Genomic DNA, 10,285 nt, shown 5'->3' on the forward strand with positions numbered 1-10,285 from the left:
TTAAAAATAAAATCCCTCATGTTACAAAAGAATCCACCTGTTCTACTGGTAACATGACAAGTGCTGCCAATTGTAGTCTAAATCTTGTTGAAGTCATTTTATGGGTATTGTTTATTGATTGATATATTGTATATCATGGTATATTTATTATTATATCAAACATACTGCATTTATTCTGTTTGTCTTTTTATTTCAAACATTCTTAAAGAAGATACAGTAGAGTGCCTGTTCGTAATGATGATTAATATTTCAAGTCATCTAAGGTGCCACAATTTGCTGATTATTATGTTACAAGGTTTGTCAGCACATACCCGTGCTTATTATGCCTCATCATTAGAAACTATCATGGACAACTCAAAGTGGAATTGCACAAAAATATATTTATTCAGAACAAGAAGGGAATGTGCTTGAAAAAGTCCATTTCCTTGAGAAGTACACCTGCTTTTAGTTGTCTGTTAGCCAGGTGTTTCTAAGGAGTGTTTCCTGAGAACTGCAGGTGCTTGAAATATTCTGAAAGCCAGGGGTTTCTAAGGAGTGTTTCTTGAGAACTGCAGGTGCTTGAAACAGTCTGTTAGCTAGGTGTTTCTAAGGAGTGTTTACTGAGAACTGCAGGTGCTTGAAATATTCTGAAAGCCAGGTGTTTCTAAGGAGTGTTTCTTGAGAACTGCAGGTGCTTGAAATAGTCTGTAAGCCAGATGTTTCTAAGGAGTGTTTCCTGAGAACTGCACGTGCTTGAAATAGTCCGTTAGTCAGGTGTTTCTAAGGAGTGTTTCCTGAGAACTGCACTTGCTTGAAATAGTCTGTAAGCCAGGTGTTTCTAAGGAGTGTTTCCCGAGAACTGCAGGTGCTTGAAATAGTATTAGCCAGGTGTTCCTTGAAGGTGAATGAGTGTTTCCCCGAGGACTGCAGGTGCTTGTTGAAATAGTCTGTAAAGGTAAAGGGTTGTTTCCTGATGAGGTGGGAGCACCTGGAAGGCCCATGTAGAACACGGATGATTCATGCTGACCATCAGTCATGGTAGAGGAATAATCGGTCTGTGTCATGCACATGTGGAACGTGACCACTTTTCACTCTTCATGCACATCCAGACTTCCTGTAGCGCTGGTTCTCATCCTAGAATTCAACTTTTCATTTGGATGAAGCTTGACACTGTAAGAAACATGATGTCTCTGTTGAGTTTCGTTCAGTCCAGTGAACGAGTACTGGTTTACACCGCTTTTAGCAATTTTCCAGCTACATCGGAGTATCATGGATGAACACATTGTGTCTGTGTATTGGAACCCGGGTCTTCAGCGTGATGAGCGAACACTTTAACCACTAGGCTACTTGATCTCTGTGGTCGTTTGACCCTTTTAACCAAAGCATTGGTATAAGACTCCGAACGCAGTGTCTATCACCAGCTGTATCTGTATTTTTAAACTACAGATCGTCATCGTCTTCGGGCAGCGCCATGTTCGTTGCATCCTCCAGTTCCTTTTCAATCCTGGCCAGAGTTTCCTTGTCGATGCTGATCTCCGGTGGGGGATGACAGGGCCCAGACACAAATTCCAGCTTTGAGTCTCCCACCAGTTTCCTCAACAGGCTGAGGAACGGCTTCTCGATGTTGTAGTTGCTCTTTGCGCTGATGTCGCAATACATCAAGTTCTTCTTGCGATGGAATTTGATGATTCTTGATCGGACTTTGCGTTCTCGGACATCGACCTTATTGCCGCACAGCATTATGGGTATTTTGCCGCACACTCTGTCAAGATCTCTCCACCAATCAGGAACGTGTTGGTAGGTTGTCATGGCAGTCACGTCAAACATGATGATACCACACTCGGCCTGTGGAAGATGTGAAGGAAATCAGCATTAGTTTAAACATTCCAGCTATATCGCAGCAAATCGAATCTGGACTAGACAAACCGGTGGTTGATAGCATGAGCAACAAGTCACTGTTGTGGTAGAAAGGCATAGTCAACCTACATTGTTACCACCTGATTCCCATTCTAGACATGTTTGGGGTGCTGACCATTGTAATATTCGTCATATAGCCGTGGGCCTCATATATCAAATCCCAAGAGACTTTAAACATCAGTCTGTGACCCCTGAAGATCGGTGTTATAATAGGTCTTCATCCACCCATGCTTGCCTTACAGGCGTCTATGCTTGTCGTAAGAGGCGACTAGGGGGATCGGGTGGTCAGGCTCGCTGACTTGGTTGATGCATATCATCATATCCCAGTTGCCTAGATTGTTGTTCATGATGTCAGTCAAGGATTGTCTGGTCCAGATTCGATTATTGCTGGAATATTGCTGAGTGCGACATTAAACATAGGTTACAATGTGGTATGTATTTGCCAATATCTCCCTAACAGACTGGGACCTTGTTATATATGAAACCACACACACTATCAGACAGACTGACAGACACACACACACACACACACACACATTAAACTCCATTTCATCTCTCAACTAAATGCATCACTTCGGGTTTTCCTCCCACATCAAGCTGACATGCTGTGATAAAACCGAAATACTATTTAAAACCCCACAATCACTCACTCACCCACTCATTCACTCACTCACTCTGACTTTGTCTCACCCCGATGTAGTAGCCGTCACGGAGGACGCCGAAGTTCTCCTGTCCTGCTGTGTCCCACAGGTTGAACCTGACAGGGCCGCGGTTTGTGTGGAATAGGAGGGAGTGTACCTCAGCTCCCATTGTCGCTATGTACTTCCTCTCAAACTCACCCGTCAGGTGGCGCTGCCAATAAAGATGATAATTAAGATAAGCCAAATAATGACAATAAGAGGCATATTTACCTTGGAACCGACAGTCGTAATATAGCGTTGAGATTGCTTCTTGCACAGGACCATGTAACTTACAATAAAAGTTTGTCATTATTATCAGTTGCATGGTCATGTGCATCGTGGAACGAAGTCTAGAAAAGGTTGCCGGGAACCAATTCTTACTCGATTGTCTGGTCCAGGCTCGTTTATTTACAGACGCCGTCATTCAGCTGTAATATTGTTGAGTGTGGCGTTAAACAACAAGCAAACATAAAAGTTCGAAATATCCCCACACACCAGGAAGCGAAAACAATTATTGTTTGTTACAAATACACTTACAAAATTCATTATCATATTTGATATCTAATCACATGCATAGGGTGTCTTTGTAAGAATTACTCATATGAGTCAATTGTACTCATTTTTTAATGGAAATATTCTTGACGCGATTGATTGCTTGGCTATTTTGTCATATGACTAGTATTCAATATTACCATGGAATTGGCAATTTTTCCACTCTTTCAAATCAGATCGTTTACTTCGATACGAACCCTTTCCAAAATATGATCGTACCCCCATGCTTTAACACTAACAAGATCAGTTTGCGTAAGGGGGCACATTTTTAATGATACTGGCAAATTTGCAGCTTCATTTCAAGTTGAAAATATAAAAGTAATACTAGTTCCAGTATCCCCATCGCAAGTTCAGATCCCATGCCGCAGTTTTACATGAATACCCCACTCAGACACAGTATACTGACTCCGAGCCGACCAGTTCTTGTTTTAGCCCCTTAATACCGAGTGCCAGACAGGGTAACAACAAATACCATCTTTTAACATCTTTATGTATGACGCGGATGGGGGATCGAACCCCGGACCTTTGTTCTCCGGGCGGACCCCTACCACTAGACCACTGTGACTCTAGCACATATGATATATGATCGGGTCAAATTACTGTTACACGTCGAGTCATTCTAACAGCACCTTCTCCTCTTCTATAGCCGAGCTTCTTTTATTAGGATTAATAAAGAAAGAAATTAATTTATCATAGTGTTATACAGTTTTCAATGCGACAAAGCAATCCGATAAATATGCAAATGAGGTTACCTAGCAGGAAAGAACTTCAAGTGCTATACATCGATGCAATGACTGCTTGCTCAATAAACCACTGGTTGACGCTCACGTTACGTCAAGACTGGGGATTCCCCGATGTGTGGGTGATTCTGTATACAAACATGGCTCAAATTCATTCAGCACTAAGTGAAATGGGCTAGTTCTCTCAAACGTATACTTACGCGGTTTCTAAAACAGCTTTAGGCGAAAATACGCCTTAAGCAAAGACTATTTTTAGAGACAAAAATCATATTGTAAAGAGATTATTAACCTGGTGTATTTTTGTATCGTAATATCACATAACGGGTATAAACATATGTATTTACAAATCGTATTCCTCGCAATATTGGGGGCGACGGTTAAAGCGTTCGCTCGTCACACCGAAGACCCGGGTTCGATTCCCGACATGGGTATAATGTGAAGCCCATTTCTGGTGTCCCCCGTCGTGATATAGCTGGAATATTGCTAAAAGCAGCGTAAATCTTTACTCACTCACTTACTCTTCGCAATAATTATTATCCTACGAAAACACTCGGCTTCTCTCTATATGCCTTGTTTACCTTGAGACATGATCATAATTTCATTTTTCACACACGGCAACAAGTACAACCACTACATATACCTCATGCCGTGATATTGCTGGAATATTGCTGAAAGGGGCGTAAAACCATACTCACTCACTCACTTTATATGCATCACACATGTACACCAGACAGATTATCTCCTTTGAACACTGCTAAAGAGGCTCTGGATTTAGTGTTTCAATTAATTCGGTTTTTTTTATAGTTTTCTAAACAGAGAGCGAGAAAGCGAGAGAGGGAGTAGGGGGGGGGGGGGGGGGGGGGGGAGTGAGTAGATGCTTTATCCAATGCATCAGAGGCTAAACACAGACAAACACTTTGTCTCTGAAAATATATGATTTGGATAGAAAGAAACAGCTCCATTTTAATGTAAAAAGGAACTCCATTAAGATGGGAGATCCAGAGTCCTTGGGGAAACTAGACTTGGTTCCTGTAGAATATATAGAATATATAGAATAACAGTAAGGGCTGGGTCAACCTGAAAGTAATATGGTCCAGGGACTGTGAGACTGGCTAAGGCTGAACTATATACCTGGTGAATACTCGCCAATAGCATTTGATCTACTAATCACGTTATTCTATTAGCACTATATGCATATAATGATGTTATAGTATGGAATAATATGTACACTTACTTGGTAGGAAATCGTTCAAACAAAACATAAAACGATGGATTTGCTTTGATAGATACCTTTTCAGTTCTAACTATTTTAAAATTTAACTAACTCAGTATGAACTATTTGACAAGGTATGTCTAGACATTAACACATACTATACTAACGTGTATTTATATTTTAAATGTAAACGATCGTGAACGAACGATGCTTATATTTGTTACTAGCAAACAGGGCAAATAAATGTATAGTATTGATCACATTGTTATCTATAGATGGTTCCCTCCATAGACAAAAAAGGAATGAGTCTTTAATAATTGTAAAAGATATGGAATTATTCTTTACCTTGCAAAAAGTCGTTTTGCCCACTGACCCGTCTCCGATCAAAACTAACTTAAACGTTGGAATTGATCTGTCCATCTTAGGTAAATTTCTATGAGCGTCGGACAGAGATTTGACGTTCGGTTACCACCAAATCCGCACTGTGAAATACGCAGTACCCACCGTGCGTTATATACAAGAGAACCGGTTCATGTCTGCCCAAGTCTGTCTAAACCGATCGTGGCTGCTTCGAACGAGACAAAACTACCCGTGTTCAACTCACTGCAAATATTTCTACATCAATACTGTGCAAGTACAATTGATCGTTATGAAGTCATTCTTTGAATAAAATGATTTAAGCTTTGATAGAATATTTCATAAAGTAAATAATGTCTTACCACCATCGATATGCATAGTTATCACCTGTCAGCATGTATATTTGGCTCAACTAATTAATCACTTTACAAATGTTGTATATAGTATAATAATCAATATCATATGTGCTCTGTTAAATGAAACGGCGAAACTTCTAATAAATGTGACAGAAATTGTTTTCCCATTTTCTCAAATTTGTTTAGAAAAAACCGCTAGTGTTTACATTCATTGGATATTGCACAACAGCGTGAAATGCTATATTGGAAGCCAGCCAACTGTTTCATTCATGCGTCGCAAGCCTTTGGTGATACGCCCATTAGAGTTATCTCCCTTTATTGATCCAGCGTTCTTATGTGAATAATATTTGACGATAATAGTCGATTTGTTTGGTTACCGCTTGGATAGAATGTTGGTCTTTGTTGAGTAAATATGTTAGTATGATTGTGATTCGAAATATAGCTGCATAATTGGTGTTCTCGTGTGTTTTGTTACATTGTATGGCGATGACAGTTTTCAACATATCCAGTGGCTGTTGTATAGAAAACACTTTTTTCAATCTGGAAGAGTCGTTTTCTTTTACCCAGAGGCTGTTTGCTATGATTGAAGTCGATAAAGCGATGTCCCCTCTCGGCCTCCATATTATTGAGACAATGATAATGATGTTTTTAATTTGTTTGTAAAAGAAAACCAATCTTATTTCTCGTTTCTCATAACAATTAGTCCAAATAAGCAAAAACAAAAGAGACACAATGGTTTAATTGAGGTCAAAGAAAAAGCTAACATTCTTTCGACTACAGCAAGAGCATGAGACGGACACCTGCGTGAGACATGGCTGGTGACATGGTATCGATATTTCCTTGGTTAAACCGTGTCAGCCTCATGTGGAATGCGCGGCTTGTAACACGGGCATTTGATATACATCTACAGGTGGGAAGAATATATAGAAGCTATTTGTCTTTTCACGTCAAATAACATTTGTGCGTCATCGATGGCGAGTGACCTGCAAAGTTGATAGTTTCATGAGTGAGTGTGTGTGTGTGTGTGTGAGAGAGAGAGAGAGAGAGAGAGAGAGAGAGAGAGAGAGAGAGCGCTAAAGTATCGACACTTTGCCAGCAGGTGTATCGATAGCAGGTGCTTGCCAGCGGTGTATCTTTACATAAGGGAGATTTGTCTTAGGACTGTATCCTACTTTGCCGACTCCCCATATTATGTAACGTTCACCCTACCCACCCATGGGCGGATACAGAAGGGGGGGGGGGGGGGGGTGTGCGGGGGGGCCCACCCGCCCCTTTTATTTCGAAAAAAATCTTTATTTCTGTATAAATTACCACCAAAAACAATAAATAGATCTTAATTGTGCACCCCACTCTCCCTTTTCAAAAAGGCTGTATCCGCCCATGCCACCCCACCCCCACTCCCGACACACCTGTCCCTCTCGTAGATGACCAGTAAAAAAATGTGTATAGTATTAAGAAAAATGTCAAATAGAACTGTATAGTGTTGATAAATTGTGGTGACCCTCTCTTTCGCTGTCATTTTTTTCACCCCACCCCATCCTTTTATAAATGACCAGCCCCTTATGTCCATTCTGTTAAACAGAAAGGGATACAAATATACTGTGGTTCATAGAAAGTAGCATTGACGTTCTACACCTACATGTTCTAATAATAGCCACAGACACAGATGCCTGATACTGGAAAACACATAGCCTGTATACCATGCACTAAAGCTACAAGTCTTCATTTTCACGGCCAACCATAGCTTTGAGAATAATATTATTAATCTAAACAATGAACGTGAAAATTATATTTGTGAGCTTAGATGAATACATTTGTGCATGATTTACATATATATTCACAATAAATAGACCTGTCCTTGGCAAAATAATAATAAACAATGGTAACAATGTAAAGATACAACGCTGGCAAGCATCTGCTATCGATACACCTGCTGGCAAAGTGTCGATACTTACCTGGCTAAACGATCTGAGCAACATGTGGTATGTGCCGCTTGTGCGCATGAGCTAGCATCTCTTCAATAGCCCTAAAGGAAGCAAGTCTAGATTCCCCAAGGGTTCTGGATCTCCTATCTTAATGGAGCTCCTTTTTACATTTAAATGGAGCTCTCTCTCTCTCTCTCTCTCTCTCTCTCTCTCTCTCTCTCTCTCTCTCTCTCTCTCTCTCTCTCTCTCTCTCCATACATTATAAGAGAGAATCATGCAGTCGCCCTTTTGTCTCTAGGGTAGTTACGCAACTGAGCAGTTTTTGTTCTATTATGTTATAGAAAACTTTGTTTGGTAACATTATTATAATTAATCAGAAGAAAGTCTACATGCATCTTTACTTCTTTTGTTTTTACATCAAAACTCCTGTATACACTACCGGACAAAGAAAGTATACACCCATGCATGTTTGATGGAAGCTAAAACTGACACAAACATTTCACAAGAAATGGTGATATATTTGATATAGCTGTGATCTTGACCTTAAGTTTCAGCCTATATAGTAACGGTTTGATTACGTCTGTAAGTTTTGGGCCAAATCTAATTTCAAGTGTATACCTTCTTTTGCCCGGCAGTGTATATGTGATGAAAAAGTAAATAGTGTGGCCTTGATGCGAGCTAACACATGGGAAGTATTTCAACTTGCTTCACTGGTATATTTATACTTTTAAGGATTGTTATTAAGCAACTCCGAGGGGATTCCAGGATATGGTAGGTCCCCAGCAATCAATGCTAATAACAGGCGAATGAATGGTCCTGGAGGCCAGGCCCAGTAACTTGGTTGATAACGTGACATCGTACCCCGGGGGACCGTTGCTCATAATATCAATCACTGGATTGTCTGATCAAGACTCGATTATCTACAGGCCGCGGTCATACAGCTGGAATATTGCTGAATTCGGCGTAAAACAGCACACACACGCGTATTAACCATGCCCTGTCCCTTAACGCTCTGTATTAACGACCATCTGAAGAATATTAATTTGTTGATGTGGGATTTATGGCCTATTTCCGATCTACCTGTAGGTCTGTACTCCGTTAATTCACGTGTGAACACCCTATATAACCAAGCGCTGCTTGTGTCTTCACACGTCCTCTCCATAGTATAGGGTATCGTGCTGTGTGACCTGTGAATATACAGAGATTATATGACAGTTGACGTGGACACGACATTTAAGGAACGCCTCAAAACACACAAGCCGATTATTCAACAAAGTACAGAGCTGGCATTACCACGCGTAAGTGTTATCAAGAAATATAAATTTCCACCTACAATGATTCAATAAACTTGACAAAGAGCCTGTTTAATTTATAAAGAGTTGAGATCAATGTTCTCAGTTTAGTCCCCCTTTTCATCTTTCATTTGATGCCCTTTGACTAAACGTACATGGCTGCCCCAAGCTGAAAAAATCTCAAATCAGAAGTTTGAGACGCCCCTCACTTCAACTGAGTCGTTAAAACGCATGCTCGTATTGTGTTTAATTGTTTCTAAATAAACACGTTCAAGTACACTCGACTTGGATTTTCTGGAGGAAAACAGAGCAAGTGAACAAACAGCTCGATTGTAGGCCTATTGTTCTGTTTCCGCCTATGGGACACTGATTTCCTACGTCTAATAACCGTCTGCGCGTAAGGGACACTGGCTATATGTATAAAAAAAACGAGTCCTATAGATTTGCGTACGTGTCTCGTTTGTAAGGCTGTGTTTCCACACCACTTCGTTAAATATCAGATGCCATGCGTCTCCTTACGTCACGTTCTGTGTATCATTTGCCCGACAATCGCCTTATTTCCATACATCCGCGACCGCGAATTATTTCATACGAACTCCATGTTTTTAGCTGAGAGCTGAGTTTACAATCTGCTATATATGCATGATCAGCACTTTTTTTGTTTTGGACCCGTGGCACATTTTGAGAGAGAGATATATTTCGTCTAAAAATTCAGATCTCATATACACATTAACGACCCTCAATCGTGTTTCATTCTTCGCTTAACACAGCCACCTCAGCAAATAATGCTGATTTCGGCATCAATAAATGGCGTCACTATTTTCTATGCAGCAGAATTTTCTTAATAATGTTGCATTTTGAGGAAGGAGGCTTGTGTGAGAGTTCCGTGGCTTGAAATGCACGCATGATGCACGGCCTATTTTAAGTATGTGTCAACTTAATATACGATAGACATTATCCCGATTTTCAATAACCGGCAACTATTCAAATAAGCGTAATCGTTCCTTAAAACTCACTTGCGGTTCCAGAGAAGGGTGTTACAAGGGGTGCGCACCGCACTTATTTCAGACAGCTTACATATAAACTGCGTCGTCGGTCAAGTTTTGTTTGTTTGTTTGTTGTTTAACGCCGCACTCAACAATATTCCAGCTATATATCACAGCGGTCTGTAAATAATCGAGTCTCGACCAGACAATCCGGTGATTGATATCATGAGCATCGATCTACGCATTGGGATACGATGACATGCATCAACCGAGTCAGCGAGCCTGACC

The 10,285-nt window shown here is 40.6% G+C and overlaps 1 protein-coding gene across 2 annotated transcripts; it reads right to left on the minus strand.

Annotated features, from left to right (window-relative positions):
* Nucleotides 1-373: 373 nt before the first annotated feature.
* Nucleotides 374-8,868, minus strand: LOC139464371 (GTP-binding nuclear protein ran-1-like). Of its 2 annotated transcripts, none has more exons than XM_071245900.1 (3): nt 8,800-8,868; nt 2,587-2,748; nt 374-1,824 (listed from the first exon to the last, which is right to left on the minus strand). In XM_071245900.1, the coding sequence occupies exons 2-3, from the start codon at nt 2,704-2,706 to the stop codon at nt 1,420-1,422; spliced, it is 525 nt and encodes a 174-aa protein (XP_071102001.1). In that variant the 5' UTR covers nt 2,707-2,748; nt 8,800-8,868; the 3' UTR covers nt 374-1,419. The 2 variants fall into 2 exon arrangements, with proteins under 2 accessions (XP_071102001.1, XP_071102000.1); XM_071245899.1 differs by lacking the exon at nt 8,800-8,868 and adding an exon at nt 5,427-5,552.
* Between the last annotated feature and the right edge of the window lie 1,417 nt (nt 8,869-10,285).

Source organism: Haliotis cracherodii, unplaced genomic scaffold (assembly GCF_022045235.1).
Source record: "Haliotis cracherodii isolate W230 unplaced genomic scaffold, xgHalCrac1.p SCAF_17, whole genome shotgun sequence".
Lineage (NCBI taxonomy): Eukaryota > Metazoa > Mollusca > Gastropoda > Lepetellida > Haliotidae > Haliotis > Haliotis cracherodii.

Bases quoted from the DNA above. Each gene is read 5' to 3' on its own strand.
- LOC139464371 (XM_071245899.1), bottom strand. From the start codon at position 5,501: ATGGACAGATCAATTCCAACGTTTAAGTTAGTTTTGATCGGAGACGGG. The intron at 2,749-5,426 runs GTAAAGAATAAT...CTTTATTGGCAG, and splicing joins GCAAAACGACTTTTTGCAAG to CGCCACCTGACGGGTGAGTT. The intron at 1,825-2,586 runs GTGAGACAAAGT...CATCTTCCACAG, and splicing joins GTGACGGCTACTACATCGGG to GCCGAGTGTGGTATCATCAT.